The following is a 20,280-nucleotide window of genomic DNA, read 5'->3' on the forward strand; positions in this document are numbered from 1 at the left end:
ATGATCTGTGCTTATCTGGAAAACTCACTAATAATGAGTTAGCCATAATGATTATTACATGCTGTGGTTGTCCCAGGCTTGGAGAAATTGATGGTTGAACCAGAAAAGGTGGCTCGGTGGCTAGCACAACTCACACCAAGAATGTTTCAACTCCCCGGTCGCCCAAGCCTTTTTGTGCGGAGTATGTTTCTAAAAAAGTGTATGGTAGGGAGCAGTAACAATGTACTTACTTAACTTTCCTCTCTATAGGAATAGTAAAGTACCAACCATTTACAAAGAAAGATATCACACTGAATTGAACCATGTAGGAAATGAAGGGCTTCCCAAAAGGCATCTGGAAAAGAAGAAACAATGTTAATATGCAAAGCACAGCCTTCCCCCGGCCACCGAAGACATGCATGCATGAACATGAGAAGCAGACAGCAGTCACAGAGCCTGAACGCCTGGGGAGGGACAGAGTCTTTACAACACAAGCAGGCCTACAACACAACACTTGCACTTATTAGTAGTCAACACATTACACTAATCATCAAAACATTAGCCACAGAACACAAAGGCACACACTGGGTACATTTACATGACCAGTATAAATCAGATAACTAGAATAAGATAATTCTTAGTTTGTGAATTTTGTTTTCTGACATTGCCGATAAGACTTAATCTGATTTTGATTTATTTAGTTTAGAGCAATTGTTGTTTTTGGAAGAACCTTCTTTTTGCCATATTATGCAGCTTTAGAATTCTAAAGTTCTATCTAATGTTTTGTTGAAATTGAGTTATTTCTATATTCTTGTACTGGGGTAATTTCTGTATATTTTTAAACTGATATTGTAAAGTTTGTTAAAAACTGCACCAGTGTGAACTTTCAGAAAGGAAATCAGATTATTCAAATATCTGTATACATTCCATTTCAATAATCTGGTAACTCCAGAAACCAGATAATGATCAGAGTTTGGTGTGCATGTAAAACATAGCCACTGACTCCTATCTTCACTCGGGAATAATACACACACAAACATGTTCCAAGTGCCCTTAATCTAACCTTGATCAATGCACTGGAGGCACATTGAGCACTTGTATTGAGCTGCACTTCCTCCTTCCTTCCTGTTGTATAAGCCTGCTACTGGTGCTGCTACCAGGAATATAAATCAGACTCATTAAGACGCCTTGATTAGAGTCCGAGACCCACTTTGATAATTCAAGTGGAAACCTCAGAAAATACAATGTTAAGCAAGTGTACCTGAGTCAATATTTTATTATTTTTGCTTGTTTTCGTTGTCACTGTCATTTATTGTCCTCTTTTAAATTAGTTTTTATATTTCTATTGTTATAACCATTATTTATGTGTTATTATTATTTTTAAGGTAGCACTTTATCACTAATCTTTAATTAGCCTTTATAAGGCAACAACAAAGCAACTAATGATCATTAGATAGGTTGACCTTTCCCTGTTGTATTCTCACATAACACCACTAGATGCTATCTATATTACTGCTGTGTCTTCAATCAGGCCAAAGCTGGAGACCACAGGTGAGTCTGAACAAAGGTCATGTGAGGGGATGTGGTAGATAGTTAAACAGTTTACTAATTCTATCCATGTTTTATTAAGGTGGATCCAAGAGTATTTATAATTAAATATTTATATATGAAATATTTCAGTTCATTTATATTATTTATTCTACAATTTGCAAGCCTATTTTGCATTGCCTTCCTGACAGGAGCAGAAGAGCCATACAGACTACTAATGAGAAACTGGCTTTTAAAGTGCATGTGCCTGTATTAACTCAAGCTTAGTGTCTGTGGGATCCTGGTTAATAAAAAAAAATTTTTAAAAAGGCAAAGACGTGGGGGGAACCAAGAAGCGCGAACGGAATAGGCCGATAAAACGTGTTGTGCACACTACTTCTCTTCCCATCCGATCTGTTTCCTTTCTGTTACTAGGCAACACCTGCAGGCACGCACTAAATAAAGCCTTGTACACCCCCTCCCTCTCCCCCCACATCTCCCTGTCTCCGCCGCCCCCGCTTATAAGTCCAACTCTCTGACACTCGTTCATCCATCTCTTCTACACCCTTACACATCCATCGTACGTACCCTGATCTTCACCATATTACTCCTTCAGTTTCTTCCATCACACAGGGGGTTAAACGTATGGAGCTTTGGCAGAGAGGACAGTTCTCCAAAACAAAGAAATAGATAGACTGTAATCTGGCGGAGGAACTGAGTATAGACATTGGTAGTTTAGCCAAAGCCTTTACTCACATGTGGCTGGATGCTGTTAACTACTCCTTAGAAACAAACAGGAAAAACATCATCTTCAATGCAGCAGTTAAAAATGCCTATTCATTGGTTTCGTTGTGATTGTTACTTTAAAACAAAATATTACATCTTTTGAATTGGGAAAAAGTCCTACAAATGTGCCATATGACAGGAAGCTAAAACCAATCAATAGTCAAAAGTCCAGGTTGATTTTGCCTTTTTACTGACAGGAGGTAGTTTGATCTGGTTCATGGTTGAAATCTCTGGGCCTATCCACATGAAAAAATAACTCAAACACAGTGAATGAAAAAACAGCCCCCCATGTGCTCCTGACATTAGAACAGCACATTCTCCAATGCCATAATTACTGTAGAAAGCAAGCACATGTGAGGAAAATAACTTGGGTTTCTGCACGTAGTGCTACATTGCTTGTCTCCGTGGAGATGCTTTGCTGGAATGTTCCACAGTATGGCATTAAACACATCTATTTAGCATTTGTTCATTCATTCATTACAAGTGTTTTAATACCTTAAAAAAAACTTGGTGGCTTTATCAGCTTGTCTCCATGGATATAAGTTTAATGCCACTCGGTGGAAAAGTTTGGGCATCGAATTGCATCTCCATGGAGACAGGCATGTGGTAGAGGGAGCACACATCAGGCCAAAAATGTTCTGTAAAAATACAAATAAAATATAAAAAAATAATGTTTATACTGTAGATAGTGAACAAATGTATAGAAATAATGAGGCAAGTTTGCAAAGGTTGCCACTTAGCAGAAGTCAGCTCTTCACTCTCCTCTTCTGATGTCTGGTTCTGAGTGTTGTGACTAATGAGTAATCTTCCATGACAAGGCCGCAGCCACTGGTCGATTCTACACACACTCACAAAGGCCCTCTATTGATGTGGTGTGCTCCATAACCTTCACAAGTTAATACTAGCCTATGGCCCACGTATCTCCGCTGACGTGAACGATCCAGTGTTTTGTGTCAGTTAACATGAAATTCATTGTGCTTCAGAATCCAAAGGTTAAATTGAAATTCTGTAATGGACAGTGAATGCAGTCAAGTGTGTAGAGATTTATATGTTGACAGACTCACACATTTAATTAAACATACAAGAAATAATTTAATGGTGAATAAATAAATGTTTAGTTTTCTTCTGATTTGCCCACATAAAGTTGTTCAGTCCTTCTCCACAGAAAAAAAAGCAGTTCATGCAAGAGACTGATGTAAAGCTGCCTCTTCTTTCAGTACCTTTAATTCAACAAATAAAACTTGCTCTATGATAGAATTCCCTTTTAACTATCAGACTGCAAAAACTGGCACAAAACTGAATGTTTTCTCTGTCAGTATAAAGAAAATGAAAGTATAACAGAAGTCAATTGTACATTTTTCACAATGGCCTCAGAAAGTGGTGTCATTGCTTAACCACAAAGACTTGATTGCTGTGATCTGATTACCCTATTTGGTGATTTATATTAGGCTGTTTCCTCATCAAACATACCTGGAGTTGGGTTTTGTTTCATTAACACATGTTTAACTCACAAATCCTGCATATTTAGGCTGTGTTCTTAGTGTTGTGACTAATAAGACAAAAAACACTCAATACATGTTCTTTACAATTTAGAAGATAGTTTCAGCTCTGGATTTACCAATCACTACTGAACAAAAGAAAAAAGGTAGCTGTTAACTTAAAACCTATTACTTCATAACATCACAAAGTGGAACTGAGTACATTGAGCTTTGGAGATGTACACAGACTAATAATGCAGGATTACTCAAACACATGTGAATGAAACATAACACAACATTATATTTAACATGGCTAAAAGCTAACAAGCGTTTATAACATGGCTAAAAGATAATAAGCGTCAAATTTTGCATAATATAGGACCTTTAAACTGTAAGATTAATATGCGGCCAATTCATTGTACCCATAGTCTATGTTATAGAACAATAAACCTTAAGTCTTGTACTGTATTGTATGTCCCCCTTCCAACAGTATCTGCACTGACTCCACATCCAAGTTCATTATCACTAATGCTGTAGATATGACAGTCTCTCAGGAATTTAATGACAATTTTAGTCACTATGCTATGTAGTACATTTAGAACACCTCTGCAGCACCATAGTAAGTGCTCCACACTCTCAAAGTACACCTCTATAATCAGCATAGTGGAGAATGCTATATTAAATGTGAGCCACATAATAGTTATTTAAAGCAAAATATATAAAAGAAGATGGCTTATTCATTCAAAGGTAAACAAGATGTGGAGATATGTACACACTGTGTCACTCTTAAGGTTGGATAAAAGGAGAGTGTGAGGGCATCTGGTGTAATTCCCATAGCAAATGAATATGCATCAAAGGTTATCCTGCCTTCAGCATTCTACCAACATGCTTCTGTGTTCTTTCCATAAAGTTATGTCCATATAACTGGTGTTCATGTCTCGTTATTGCTCGGCTCGGCTTGGTAGGAAAGCACCTGTTGTTGTTGTTTTTTCTCACTTAAGGCAGTTTTAAGAAGAAATGTACAACAATATAGTAAATAGATGTGAGTTATAAGCCATCAACACTCTGTATTTCTGTATTTTTCTGGCATAAAGGCATAATGTAATTTTATTAGTTTAATCATAATGTGTTTAACAGTTACAGTAACAGCTATTTACCTCTGTACATGTCATCATCTGTCCAACCAGGAAGTAAAATTAAAAACTTCACAAAAAACTAGAAAAGTCTAGGAAAGATTTTTAGTAAAATCTTTATCAATATATTTGATAGTCAAATGAGTAGTAACCTGCCATATGCATAATGTTTCATTCACACATGTTTAACACACACACTCTGCATATTAAGGCTGAGTGCTTCTCTCAAATGGAAAACACCCTTATGGAAGATAATTTATTACATAATCATCTTTCTCATTTAGATTTTTTTTTTTTTTAACTCCGAAAAAACATGTTTGATTTATTATTTATTCTGAAAATTTTTAAATAAAATATTTACCTTTTTCATATTCAATTTAAATAGTTTCAAGACCTGACAGTCAAACTTTAGAAGCTAAAATTCATGATGAATATTTTTGCAGCAAAGAGCCAAGGCATAAGCAATCGGTCCAAAGTGGTTCAATCCAGTTTAGTAACAACCAATAAATGCTGCACGGAACCAATGTGATTGGTTAGAATTAGCCTAATCAAAACCTCATCTCTTGGATTCCTTAACTATAAGCCCAGTCCACAGATGAGAAAGGCCAATAAGAAACTTCTGTCTCTGTCCTCACAATAGATTACTTTATTATGATTATATGATTTGATATTGCATGACATGGCATGACATGGCATGACATGACATTATATTACATTACATTATATTATAATTGCTTATGCATCTTACACAATTTTGACTGTTGAATTTAGGGGCTTGAAAATATCTGCGATGAATATTTAAAAGGTGATTTTTTTATATTGAAATATTAAACACATTGAAATAGCACATTTTAAAATTCATCAACTGAATTTCGAAATAAAAATAATTCAATCAAATCAAACATGTATTTTCAGAGTTAAAAAGTTCAAGAGTTCAAAGTGAGAAAACACATTTAAAATTCAAAATTTGATGAAACAAATTATCCATTTATCCATATCCAATATCCAATATTCATATTATTCCATACACTCTGCTCCACCTTGTAGAATACAGGAAGTGCTCCAGTGTTTTAAAATACCATACACTTTCATTAGAACCACTGGATGATTTCAACCATGGACTTGCTTTAGGCTGTAGCTGTAGTTAAAGACACGGGGTCCTGCCATAGCCAACAGAGCTAACCTCAAACTGTCACTGTGAAATACGGGCCCATGTTGCTGTGAGTGCTGGGTATAAATCTGTGTGGTGTGCTGGACATCAGTCAGGCTGGCAGCAGCTGTGTGTAAGACTGTGTGCCGTCACAATGAGCGGTGATCCCTACTGACCCCTACAGTCACGGAGGCCATTTTGTGTCGCCAAGTCTCCTGTATAACTGTCTGTGTTACATAACTGCACATGAGTAAGAAATGTAAAGACTAATGAGTGAATTAAGTGTGTTTTAGTAACTAACTATCGCATTTCTAAATCTCCCATATTCTACATATTTTCAGCTATTACTATATAAAGCTGCAGTTTGTAATTTTCTATTGGAGGGTGGCATTAAAGGGCTTATATTGCATTATTTTGATCTGTGCTATAATGTTGTTTCCTTGTGTTTTGTTTCATTCATACATATTTAACACAAATCTTACATATTTAGGCTGTGTTTCTTCTCAGATTGAAAACACTTTGTGAAAACAGTTTCTCCTTATGATGTCAGTAAGTGGTAATACAAGAAATGCTCCACTGTGTGTTTACACTCCATACATTTTTATTGGAATAATTTGGGTAATTTTGTCCCTGGATTTGCTTAACTTTCAAGCTACTGTTTTATCCTTCTTGAAACGGCTTCAAACCTTGGTGCACTCATATTAGAGACTTTCTACTGACAATCTCAATTTTACTAAAAGGAAAATCAAAAATACAAAATGTAGAGAGTTATTAGAGACCAAAGAAGTTCAACCAAGATTAAAAATAGCTGTTTTAACTTTAAAAGTATCACTGAATGACATCATATAGTAGAAAAGAGAGTTTTGAGCTTTGGGGATGCAGGTATGTGTGAATGAAACAAAATAGAACTCCCGGTATGTTTTTGAGGAGTTACCAGCATTATTACATGGTTAAAGGCTAGGTGCTAGGTGTTTCATGCAATGAAATGCATTCTACCATGAATGACTGATCTAACCTGTAACTTGGCATATTTGTCTCCGTGGAGATAAATACCATGAAATGATCCAGTTTAGGAGGTCACTTCTGGTTTATGATCAATGTTCTCAATCAAAACCGTCCTGAAATCTAATTGGAGTAAGAATACTGTAATGTTCTCAAAGACTGAAAAACAGCAACTAATATCTATGATACTGTAAACAGAGACCCGTATAGTGCCAGTGGCATAGTGGTTAGCAGTCTTACCTCACAGCCAGATGGTCTCAAGGTTGTATCCCGAACAATTTGAAGTTTGTCCTATATGCATGGATGGCTTTTCTTCAGGTGCTTCAGTTGCTCCAGTTGGCTGTACTCCTCCAAAGTAGTCCTCACTGACTTCCTGGCTCAAAATTTGTCCCAAAGTGGTGCATTGTAGTCAGTGAAGGACAGATACAAAATATTGGAAGACATATTTATCTACAGGGACAATAATGCTAACACAATTGTGATTTAATAGTACTAGTTGTGAATTAGTAGTGTGATCATATAAAAATGCACCTTTGTTTATACATGTTTCACTTGAGTCCACTCGTGCCAGTCCTCTTCAGTCTGTGTAGAGAAATGTGTTGTGCTGCCAGAACCGAGCAGCTGTTGATTACACACAGAGTGGAGAGGACTGAAGAGGCTCTCTGGAGGCTTTCATTTGGCTTAATGCAGGAGGGAGAAGGGCTCACCTGCAATCGTCAATACATGCTTTTGTAACACAGTTCGTTTCTCAAACTGTTGTACATGCAGGTTTCTAGTAGTTGTATCTAGATATACTAAATCACATCAAAATGTATTGCCTTTCTATTTAAATTTGCATAAAAATATTCAACTGAAAAAGGCTACATACTTCACCTGTGATAGCTAGGTGGTGAAATTTGGTTGGTTGTTTAGTCCTGTTTTCAGAATGGGTCATGTTACAAAGTTAATTTCTGAACAATGAGTAAATGAACACTCTATATTCACCACATCAGTAATGTTAATAATAATAATAATAATATCTGTGAATTTATTATTACACTTTTAGGCTATTGTGCTTTAACCACATCTGAACCCATCTATTCATCATCACCATTCCTGCAGCTAAGAGAAAGGGGATTAATTCAAACACAACAATAAAAAAGATAAGATCAGTATTTTAGCTTGTGTGATATGGCTGCAAAACCGTTGTACCCACAAGTCACACGCCGCACATACACACTCTTTCACACAATAGACCAGCAGAGATTTAGCTGTGGATTTCTAAAGGGCCGTGTGTGTTGAGCTGAGTGAGATCTGGTTTAATCCAAACATGAACCGCCCCCACCAACCCCCCTCCTCCACTTTCTCTCTTCCTCTCTCAATCCCTCTTTCTCTCTCTCTGCAAATTTGCCTCTTGTAGTATTGCGTAAGAGCTTGATTACATAATCCCAAACATTTATACAAGTCCACTAGCCTGGGCACACTACAGGGTTCAGAGCATCACATCAACAAGAATAGAGAGAAAAGGAGGGAAACACTGAAATTAATTGAGCTGCATAACGTAACTATATTACACAAAACTGAGCTTGTGAGCTTTCAGCCGTGTTATATGTTACCATATCAAAAACATACCCAGAGTTGTGTTTTATTTCATTCACACATGTTTGAGTAATCCTTTATTAGTCTGCCTACATTGAAAGCTCAAAAGCTTCCTCCTTGATGTCATGAAATGGAAGTTAACAGCTAGCGTTTACCTTTTGTTTAGTAGAGATGTGCAATGTCAAGGTTGAAATTATTCAAATGCTTCCACTGAAGAAGTATAGAGTTTAAAAACACAGTGGAGCACTTCCTGTATTACAACATGACATCACAAGGTGGAACAGTGATTTCTGTTTGAGAGAAGATCTCCACCTAAATATGCAGTATTTGTAATTTAAACATGTGAATGAAACAAAATACAACTCCAGGTAATACAGGCCCTTTAGGAGATACATAAAGGTGTAATGAAAGATGTGTTTATTATTATTTTCAAGTAGGATATAAAAACGTAACTATAAATTTTAGTCATCACAATGTGCCAATTTATGGTATTCACCAGTGTGTTATTCCTGGTTGACTGAATGTTAGCCAGATAAGAATTTAGCACTTAACCTCCATGAAGAAAAAAGGGTATAAGCCTTCCACGCTGCAAGTCCAGTAGACAGCTGATGAAACATCTACTTTGTCCCTGCAATCACTGAAGGTTTGGCCTTGTGCTCCAAGAAACAAATGCATTTGGGGAAAATTCAGAGGCATGACTTAAACCACTTGAGAACATTTCAGAATCTTTTCAAAATTGAGTGCTGCTAGACAGATATCAAAACGATGATCAATAAAGTTAGATTATAGAAGTATTCCCCATATAACCTAGTTGTAGCGTTAGTGCATTCGTTGAAATGATAATAGATCACATTTACATACAATATATAAAATTCTATATACAAATAGACTGTAATCCCAAAATAAGGTTATTTTGCACTGCAATGTGGTCTTATTCTATTCAGACAGGTCAAATTCTGTCCTATTTTTACAATATCACTGTTTGTTGAATTGAGTATATAGATTAGATGTTTTTAAATTAGTTTCGGAATTAGTATCCATTAGTATCTGTATATCATTGACAACCCCGATGGTTGGTCTGATGGAGAAGTAGTAAAATATGATGTATGGGCCCTAATGACTTAATATTTTTAGAAGTTACAGCAGATTCACTCGAAACAAATAGAAGTGTATGACAAAAGAACACTGAAACAAAGCAGCAGCGCATCCACACAAAAGCCTGTCCTATTTGAGAAGTACACAATTGCACAGTCACAGTCGGACCAATGAGTCACAAACAACTCAACGCCTTATCACCAAACCTTTCTCTATCTGTCCAACTCAATTTATTCACGCCACCATCGTTCCCCCTCCCACCAGCATCCACTCACTCGTCATCCTCTCAAGGCTTTTATCGAAAAATGGAAGCGCTTTTCTCATGTTGTTCATCCTTGACTGGCCCAACAACAACAAAAAAGCCTGCTGGAGTTTCTCCTTCACGCAAATACTTTTCACACTTCATTTTTAAAGCGGTTTATCAATTCTACGCACACACACTGCAATGTGAGATCTAGATTTCTTTCTTTTAGTAGGTTTCTTGAAGGAAAATAGCAGGTCTGAAAAAAGTACTAGAAGTACTTTTAGTACTCAGCCACTCTTGTCTAGTTCCATGGATCTCTGGATACTTGACACCATATGTAGCCTATCCACAGCTGAGGGAATTGACATGACAGCTACTACTCTGAGAAGGCAGGAGCTCTGCTTTAGGGTCACGGATCTAGCAGAGGAGAGCAGAATAACAAGAAAGATGAAGAGGATGTTGTGAAGTTCTTCTTAGAAACCTCGGTCCTCACCGAGAGGCGAGCGGGCTGGTTGTCATGACACCAGTTGTCATAGCAGCTGGACTGGGTAATAAACAAATGCGTGTCCATCTTGCTCAGGTTGGCTGCCCTGGCAACCACTGGGTACAATGAAAATTGTGTTGTAATGTAAAGTTTAGTCATTAGTGTTGTCAAAATGTATAAGATGAGAGTCCAGAAATTTGACTCATGAAGCAGGAAGCTGTTCTCATTTTAATAAACTGGATTTGCTGTGGTGCAGTAGAAAACATGACTGTTAGTATGCTTATAACAAAAACTAATGCCACTGAAACTGTGGACAAATGTTAACAATTAAAATATATTTATAAAAGAAGACAAGCCTTTCAACTAAACAGTTGATCTCTAATCAAAATAAACTCCCACAGGAGTGTCTTTAAGTCAGGAGAAGAGTAGATGCAAATCTGCATCTAACCGCAGTAGAACACATAAGCACCCCCAGATCTCTCATACTGTCCTTTCATACTGGCCTGAACATCTTCAGCTTTTCTCTTGGTCACCATTTTCACCCTTTGGTTCAGTTGTTTCTTCTCCATTGCTGTCTTTTGACTCTTTTCTTGTCTCTTCCTCCTGTCCCTTTCCCTCCATTTCTCTGTCACTGTGTTTGTGCCCCAGGCCCTGTTTGTCCCGGAACACCTCGACCCCTAACATTCGAAGGTAATGGAGTCTCTCGTTACGAGGTACAAAGGCTCGGATTGATGTCTTTCCTCTCCAGCCACACAGCTGGATAGAACACTGTGGCTCTGTGGGGTTACTGATAAAAATAAAGTATTCAGAGTCAGATATTTACATAAAATATATGTGGAAAGGTAAAAAAAAAACTTACTCTGGGTTTGGAATATACTTCAGCACGATGCTACCCATTCCTGTAAATAAAATACATATGTATGATGTACTCTTCATACAATACAATGATTGGACAATAATCCAATAAAGGACAGTGGACAACAGAGTAGGATGACATAGAATTCGAAAATATACCAATCTTCTTGGCCTGAGCATGAGCATCATCTTGTAGTTTGCTGAGGTAGGGGTTCTCCTGTGTCAGTAAGACTTTGATATCCTCCACACTCACTGTGATCATCCTGGAGCGAATGTACGGCTGGACAGTGTAGATCCCCTACAGACACAACACACTCAGGATCAGAGCAGAACAATCCTGTCTATAATGGATTCCAATCTAACAAATGTATTCTCAACAGCCACACCAAGCAAAGAAACTTATCTCTCCACTATCAGTTAATTTTGTTTAGTTTTCTGTCGGAATTAGGATGGCTACCTCAAAATGTAGAGAGAGAGACAAAAACTGCAAGAACACTATATGATTTTCAGTTTTTATTAACCGCAACCAAAATGACTCAAAATGACAAACTGACAAGTGATATGTTTTATCAGTACAATGTTTTACCTCTTGGGCGAGTCTAAAAGCACAACCAAACTCCTCTCCATCACTGTTACGAGACCACACCTTCACTCCTGTGTTTATGACCTTAACAAGAAAACAACATTGAAACATGTTTTTAAATGTGTAATAGTCTGCGTGTAAGATTTAGATTTTAAATCTCATAATCATGATCTAATTGTGTCCCCAGAAAGACTTTGTTAATAATATGGGGTTTTGGCTGTCAAGATGATTATCCAATCAGAGAGCTCACATAAGTCTCATTGGGTTGCCAGTTTCAATACTGAACTCCAGTTAATTCAAACAAAATGACTCTCTATGATCTGAATCTACACTACCTAAACCCCAGAACCTGCAGCCAATCATTAGGTGCCTCTGTTGTTACAGAACAACCTCTCCATTTACTGAGAATGAAAAAAACATGTATGTGTCCTCAAAATGTGTGTTAAGGAATTGGCTTTAAGGCTAAGGTCATAAGTTATAGTTATAGTAAAAAAAAAAATAAAACTCAAGTGATACAGATCCTCCGTATCAGTTAGCTGACAAACACATGAAAAGACCATAGAAGTTTATAGTTGAATGCATGCAAAGCAAACAGACACAGCACCACCTGTGGAGGAGCTACAAGGTGGAATACTGTAGAGATTTGGGAAAGGCACGTCCCATCTGTTAGCTCTCATCTCTCTGATGAGACATACACATACACAAACTTGCGTAACAAACATCCAGTCTAGACTAATGTGCTTATGTGTGCATATATAAAAAAGTAAGGATACTGCAGTGTCATGTCATTTAAAATATGCTAAAACAGACACATACCTTCATGCGCTCACTGTTGTTGAGAAGCACATTGCGCAGCTCCTTGGACACCATGTATAAGTGTCTCTTCTTGCCTTCATGGGTCCTGGTTAAAACATTCAATTTGGGAAAGTCTGGGGACAGGTCATAAAATGATCTAGAAAAAGAAGGACAGGACAAGACAACACAAACAAGTCCTTAATTAATGTAATACAAATATTACTTCTAATGTATTTGTATGTTTGTGTGTGGTAACTAAAGCACATACTGTATGGTAGTGAACACTGGGTCATCTTCTGTTAGGAACACAAATGGGTCTTCCTTGTATCCAAAAAGCTTCATCTTTTTGTTTGGCGGAGGTCTGAGAAAAAAAAAAAAAACTGAATAAATTATATGGCTAACAATGCATGACCTTTTATACTACAAACTTATTTCCTTGCATGTACATCCATATAAGAATTACATGCATGTTGTCACTTTAAGCAAATGTTTGTTATAGCATCAATACAGGTATGTAAAGTGTAGTACACTAAAAAACATTTCATTTGAATATTGTACCTATTACACGACAAACATTAATTTAGTATTTTGCTCAGACCATAAAGTCAGTTGCAAACAATAAGGAAATTACTTAAGTAAGTGCTTTTATCAAATGCGGTAGAGCATTTGAGAGTCCCTAATGTCTACCCTGAGCCATTTGTTTATTTATTATGGCTCCAGATAGAGCCGGCAGACTGGCATGACTCACCCACAAACTCCATCTTGTTTAGCACTGGTCTCTTGGGCCACTGCAGCTCCTTTGGGTGCCTCGTCTTCTGCTTGTGCATCCCCTGTTGTCTCTACACAGCCGCCCTCCCCATCATCCACAGAACTTTCAGTGACATTGTCCAAGTCTGGGGAGGCAGATGAGGCTGTGGACACCTCCTTCCTAACCTGAATATCAGAGAGGTGGTCAGAGTGCAAATGTTGATTTTATAATAATATTGTCCTTCTGATACAAAACCTTAGGAAATCTTTTGTTCCATGGCATCGGTGCTTTCTTAAATAGAACAGCCACAAAGAAGCCCCCAGTGTTCTGATGATGAGGCAGAATCCTCATACTGTCAGCACATGCACACACACATTAATACATTTATTTTAGATGTTGGTGTTTATTAACACTGCCACCTAGAGTGTTTTTTTTTTCTACAGCATGAGTAGACGATGATGAGGTTGGGGAAACTTTACCAATGGCCCCCTCTACTGGTCAAAGTAATTTAAGCAAAAAACCCAAGATAAAATTGCATCATATCTCAACATTGTCAAGAAAGTGAATGTATAATCCTGACTAAAGTTTATGGATATAAGCAGAAAAAACATGGAATATATATTTTAAGAATGAGTTTGTTTGTTTTTTTAAATATTGTTTTACATTACTTGGATGGATATTAAAACATCTGTCAAATACACAGGCTATCCTGATAGGTTTATCGATGATTTGTGTGCTCCAATAGGCTCTATTCATGCTTATGTCACAAATCAGAAAGATGTATGGAAACATGAAAACAAATGACAACTTTCGTTGTAGTTCCCAACACTGGGCACGCCTACCATGATAAAACCCGCTGAAGTAAATGTCATCAGCAGTAAAATGAAGACTGCATAAATATATGCTGTTTGGAATAATCTTGAATTTGGCACCCTCATCTCTCCTAATCACATGTACCCAGTGTGTTCTGAGTTGTATGTCAGTGGGGAAATCATGAAGCCTGAGGTATGGTTGTAACTGTTGATTAGCTGCACATAACGGAATGCTGCGGAAACTGGGCCATTTTCAAATTTTTCCTAGATTTTGTCAGACTTACTTCTGTGAACAGGCATGTTTCCAAACGTCTTCCTGGCTTGTGACGCAAGCGTGAATAGAGCCTATTATTAGGAATTTACTTTCACAAATAATATGAAAAAGTTACCATCTCTCCAAATGCATGTTGGCCAATTTTTCTGGGTCAGTAGGTGGGAACATGGTTGGTCGGATCTGTGTGTGCCGACTTGTAGGAACCTCAGACCAGTCTGAAAACCACTGCCCATCTTTAGTCATCAGCTACACAAAAGAGGCAAAAGTATAACTGTACAAAATATTCTGCAGTGTGTGTGTTACTAATAACTGATATTGGTACATATTAGCCAGTATACCTTCCAAGAGGTGACACCAGGCATCCACTTGAGACCTGGAAGATCAGCCGAGGCATCCATAAGCTCTAGTGATCCTGCCAATGTGGATGGAAAATTAAGAAAAATATAATGAAACAGCATTCCAATTTTTTTTTTTAATCATTGAGATATTGAGTGTCAAGCCCTTATACAACTTATCACTGTGTACTTGCTATGCCAGTTTTCACTTTGAAAATCAGGGCCTCTCAGTTGACAATGTCAGCCTCACCTTCACTCTTTTCTAGCAGTGCAGCGATAACAGCCTCATCCTCTATGGGGTTGAGAGAACAGGTGGAGTAAACCATCCTGCCTCCTACTGTCAGCTGCTCAACACCACGCACTGCAATACGCAGCTGAAGTCTGGAAAAAACATTTTCAGATTTGATTATGTGGTGTAACAACTTAAGTACATAAAGAGATGATTATACATACAAAGACAGATCGTGCTTCACTCACCCATGAAGATGCAGGCTGTTACTTGTGGTCCACTTCTTCCAAACATCAATATTCTTCCTCATAGTGCCGTCACCACTGCAGGAACACAGGTTACATCTCTTAGACATCTCTGGACTAATGTCCTTGTGAACATTCTACAGGTTAGGCTACTGCTGACTGCTTTATGGACTTAATGGTCACCATTTCTATTTCAAGTGTCAAAGAATCTGTACTGATTAATCAGGGCTGAGCGCCTGAAGTTGGTGAAGGGCCTATTAGTATCACAAATCGATGCTATAAATGGCCAGGAAGTGAAACGACGTGATGGGAAGTGCTGTAGTGACCAGGGACCCTCGCCATGACGTTGTTTCCGAAAATGTATAGTTTATTAGCTAAAAAAATTAACATTGTTCTCATACCAAAATATTCTTTTTCTTTGATTTGTCCTAACCAACCCATCAATTTTTGACCCAGTGAACAATAGAGAAAACTCAAAATTTGCACAATATTAAAACTCGTGCATCAGTGCCCCCACACAAAACTTTGTACTTTTGTTAATTCCTCCTAGGGCATTCACCCAAAAAGGTTCAAAAAAACATTATCTCAAGGGGTGGGGCATCAAAAGCCTCTAGTGGCGAAGCTGCAAAAATTGCTGAGAATTTTGGAAATTTTGAATTTATACAAATTGCTTCCATTTACACAAACAAGTTCAGATTTCGGTGAAATTTGAATCTGTTGTCATTACTTCATAGTAATTTCATGTGAAAACATTTTTTCACACATAAAAAAAAAAGTTTTTCTACATTTTCAGAATCTCCGTGTTATTCTAACCCTGAGCGCAGACTGCATCCGGTTTAGTTACTTCTCTGTGTTAGACCGGAGTTCTGCTGTGCAGTTGTGATCACTGCCTTTAAAAGGGTGCACAGAGACAATGTTATTATGTGAGAACTGTATTTATTAAGGAAAAAGACTACAGTGGGCTTCAGCACCAGCCTACACAGCCCGCGGTCTGAGCTCCTCTCACTACTTTTAATTATAGAGAATACCGGAGCTGGGTTAGGTTTAGATTAGAGGTTAGGTTTAAGCTTAGGGTCAAGGTCAAGGTTAGAGGTTAGGTTTAAAATAGGGTTAGGGTGAGGCATGGGGCACAGTGTAGGCAGGCTATGGGGGCATATAAAAATGATAGTGCAAAATAATGCTGTCCAACAAAGGAATAGTGTGTATGTTATTAGGTTCTTTTTCAGACCTAGAGTGTTATTTCATACCTGACAGTTTCGACTGCTCACTAGTGTCTTCCTCAGAGTGGTCACGTGATGTTGCTGTGACGTGTCCAGTCAGCTGATTTAAACAGGTTTTGGCACTGTCTTCCTACCGGTGGAGGCAGGACGACAGCGCCATCTGCACGTCACAGCAACATCACGTGACCACTCTGAGGAAGACGCTAGTGAGCAGTCGAAACTGTCAGGTATGAAATAACACTCTAGGTCTGAAAAAAAGAACCTAATAACATAGAATATTGGAAGACCAAATGAATCTCATTGGACTAAGGAATAGTGTGTGCACGATAGCGCAACATAAAATAAATTGACCTAGAAAAAAGGGGATGTCAGCGTCTTCTGTTGGTGCTCTCGCAGGCCGATCATTGCCACTTCAGGCTATATTTGTACATTGTAATTGCATTGTTACATTGTTATTTACAGATTTTTATGTCATATGGCCCTCACGTGGCCTTTTTGTTGCAAACAGCTAAATACTGTGCCTGGAGTAGTATATATAATAATAATAATAGTATTATAGCAGTATTATAGCTTGCTCCTGTGTGAATGTGAAGAGTGAATCCAGATACAGAACATGCACAATTAGTAACCCATTCGCTTTACAAACCTGCAGGGCACATCACACAAAATGCGGTCATAGAAGAGGATGTCTCTTTTTCCACCTGAGGTAATCTGTAGAGTGGGAATACATGAAGCATCATGGTTGATCACCATAATGCATGGACTGTTGAGACGCTTAGCCTGATGCACAAGCAGGTAGCACCGCTTATTGTCCACATCATTGGCAATAACAAAACCCTCTGAAATCAAAAAACAACAGTAATCAAATATATATTGTATATTTTAGCATAGTGCATTGTGCATTCAATGTTTCTAACCAGGAAAAGGCACATCCATGTCAGAGTGCAGCATTTCTATGAGCTGGGCAGTTTTCGACCCTGGAGCAGCACACATGTCCAAAATCTACAAAGAGCCGCAATTAATATCAGTTTCCTGATTAGTAAAAAAAAAAATTACCTTTTACCAACTTCACCTTGTGGTGTGGTTCAATCTTCATGAGCAGGGGAGGAATCATACTGACAGCTTCTTGTCTACTAATGTTACCCTGCGAACACAAAATGTTACTTTTTCTTTCCACAAGATTCAAATAAAACATAAGAATTAATCAATAATTTGAATATAAAAGTATAACATACTAACATATATACATTTTCAGGGCTGAAACACACTTTATTTAACAAAAACAAATGTGCTCACTTATACTTAGAATTTACTCACAGACTCCGTTTCACTGACTAAAAACTGATGGAACTTCTCCAGTAGTGGCGACTTCCTGATTATTTTCCTGCTCATGTTGGTGTGCCAGGCCTGCTCATCGGGATACCTGGAGATGACAAACACAAAGTTAAAATGGTTGCCAATACACTGGTGTTTTGTTGCTAACAAGCCTTACCAACTTAATGGCTGTGGAGCTTCAATTTTCTGTCCATCAATTTCCAGGTCCTGAATGTCTTTGAAGTACTTGTCTTTAAGACAGTGGAGGATCTCTTTGGCATGGCTGTAATTAAATTCCTTTTTAAACACTCTCATTTAATTAATTGTTTGTAAAACTCTGGATCAGAAACTATAACATTATGTTTTAATACACTTTTTAATGAACAACACACCTCTTGTATCCAGTAATGCGAATGGTTGCTGGAAGAGGCTCCCTCATGGCTTCCATGAACTGCTCAAACTCTCCATCAGGGACAAGACCTTGTTCCTTGTAATAATGCTCGAAAAGCTTGTTTTCTTTGACAATGTCAGCATAACCTGCCCCCCAACCCTAAAACACAGACATGTTCTTAAAGCACCAATCTCTCTCTCTCGAGAGAGAGAGAGAGAGCTTAACTTCAGTGTACTTCAAAGTATTAGGCTTTTCAATCACATAGAAAGATTTGCCTTCACATGTTATGAATCACTGCATTGTAGATTGTGATCTACAAATTAATTCACCTGTCTCAAAGAAAGTAGGTGTTTTAAAGGTACGCAACTTTACCACTATAGAAACAGCTTGTGTCATGATAAATAAAGTTACATAAAGCAAATCGTGAGTGCATCTTACTGCGTTGTCCCTGTTGTCTCTTCCAACAGATTGATTTTTCTGTCGCTGTCTGCTTCTTTTGCCCATGTTGGAGTAGCACACAACTCTGGAAAAAACCCTGCGGAACAACGTGGTGATGAAGTCAAAGTAAAGGGGCTGACAAATAAACTAGAGGAGATTCAGTTTGTTTGAATGGTAAGCTTTTACCCGTATCTACAATGTGCTGCTATCTGTGTGCAACGCCTGTTTCTGACTACGGACGTATTGACGCACGTGAGTTAGGACCCCAAAGGATGGCAAAAAAACTGCCTGAAACAAAGCACATTAACAGGTCATATAAATCAACGCTAGTGTTTCTCTCTGCTAAATGAAATACAATTTATTCTTACTATTCTTATTATTCTTATTCTTATTCCTGTTATTATTATTATTACAGATCCATGAGCACTCAGCTATCAGATCCATGCGTACTTTCAAGAGGGTTTCTACTTCTTCTTCAGTTTAATGGCGGGCGGCACGTTCAGTTGTACACTATAACGCCACCTTCTGTGCAGTTTTGTTATTTGTGCTGTATTAATATTTTGACAGAGTTAAATAAAATATAAAGTCTCCTAAACATTCGGTTTACACCTGTGTCTTTACATACAGCCTACTGAAAACTCTCAGCATAGGTCCAAATTACCGCTGATAATGGAACAAATGAGGCACAACTGTCTCCTCATTTGTCGTCTCAATATTAAGTTTTATAATTACTAATTTCCATGCTCATTTTCTTATAAAAAACACTTGATTAGTATTAATTAGTCCGGTTCCTTATTGTCATTTTTTGACCTTAGTGGGAATTTTTGGGGGATTTGCTAACCTATATATTTTTGGAAAGGTTATACTATATGGAGTCAGAAAATCAATGTTTGCATTTGCCCACATGTCTTTATGGTGGCCATATTGGATTTTTTAAAAATGGCCGCTAAAAAACCCTTTTTGGAATATCTCAGCCTCTGAATAAATTGAAATGTTGATTTTAACTGCTAAACCCACATTTTCAGGGTCAGGGAATCAAATGGTGCTAGTTACAAAGCTATAAGACCTACCCACATTAACCCTTAGATGCATAAGTGGGTCAAAAATGACCCGGTTTGGTTGTTTTCTTGCAATTTCACTGTAATATTCACATGTAATGCTCCATGTTCCTCCAAAAACATGTTTTTTCTTTTTTTTTATTATCCTGCTGAAATACATCAACAATATGGTTAAAACAAATTATAAACATCACATGCACCCACAACATCCAGAGACTTAGGATGGATCTCATCCAACCACGGGCTTTATATTATGAATAGGATTTTTTTGACGGACAAAATAGCAAAAAAAAAAAAAAATCAGGATCATGTGTCGTGGGTTAACACAAACATTTTAAGACCAAAATGTAGAGACTCACTGCAGCAGGTACAGAGAGAGGAGCCACAAGATCCTAATGTAAGTCCATTGGAGGCAGAGTCAGAAGGAGCTGGAAGAGCCTCCTGGAGAACTTCCTATTTGGCACATGGCGGCTACAGTGTTAGATCTGTCCACTCGTATATACAGTCTATGGTTGTATGAAAATGAT

At 37.7% G+C, this 20,280-nt stretch overlaps 1 protein-coding gene across 2 annotated transcripts; it reads right to left on the bottom strand.

Annotated features, from left to right (window-relative positions):
- Positions 1-10,671: 10,671 nt before the first annotated feature.
- On the bottom strand, positions 10,672-19,161 carry nsun2 (NOP2/Sun RNA methyltransferase 2). 2 transcript variants are annotated; one of them, XM_020932596.2, is made up of 21 exons: positions 19,064-19,161; positions 18,882-18,983; positions 18,696-18,792; positions 18,259-18,416; positions 18,045-18,149; positions 17,870-17,975; positions 17,625-17,696; positions 17,470-17,554; positions 17,199-17,391; positions 15,336-15,410; positions 15,109-15,239; positions 14,862-14,935; positions 14,639-14,769; positions 13,693-13,789; positions 13,438-13,622; positions 12,958-13,050; positions 12,711-12,846; positions 11,898-11,978; positions 11,471-11,609; positions 11,316-11,355; positions 10,672-11,243 (listed from the first exon to the last, which is right to left on the bottom strand). In XM_020932596.2, exons 3-21 carry the CDS (start codon positions 18,759-18,761, stop codon positions 10,970-10,972), a joined length of 2,241 nt encoding a protein of 746 aa, XP_020788255.1. In that variant the 5' UTR covers positions 18,762-18,792; positions 18,882-18,983; positions 19,064-19,161; the 3' UTR covers positions 10,672-10,969. The 2 variants fall into 2 exon arrangements, with proteins under 2 accessions (XP_020788255.1, XP_055013526.1); XM_055157551.1 differs by having other exon boundaries at positions 18,696-18,983.
- Between the last annotated feature and the right edge of the window lie 1,119 nt (positions 19,162-20,280).

This window comes from Boleophthalmus pectinirostris, unplaced genomic scaffold, assembly GCF_026225935.1.
Source record: "Boleophthalmus pectinirostris isolate CB_2022bp ecotype Guang Dong unplaced genomic scaffold, ASM2622593v1 HiC_scaffold_21, whole genome shotgun sequence".
Classification (NCBI taxonomy): Eukaryota; Metazoa; Chordata; class Actinopteri; order Gobiiformes; family Gobiidae; genus Boleophthalmus; species Boleophthalmus pectinirostris.

Bases quoted from the DNA above. Each gene is read 5' to 3' on its own strand.
- nsun2 (XM_020932596.2), bottom strand. From the start codon at position 18,761: ATGGGCAAAAGAAGCAGACAGCGACAGAAAAATCAATCTGTTGGAAGA. The intron at 18,150-18,258 runs GTGTGTTGTTCA...ATTTAATTACAG, and splicing joins CGCATTACTGGATACAAGAG to CCATGCCAAAGAGATCCTCC. The intron at 11,610-11,897 runs GTAAAACATTGT...TTGTGTCTGTAG, and splicing joins CTTTTAGACTCGCCCAAGAG to GGGATCTACACTGTCCAGCC.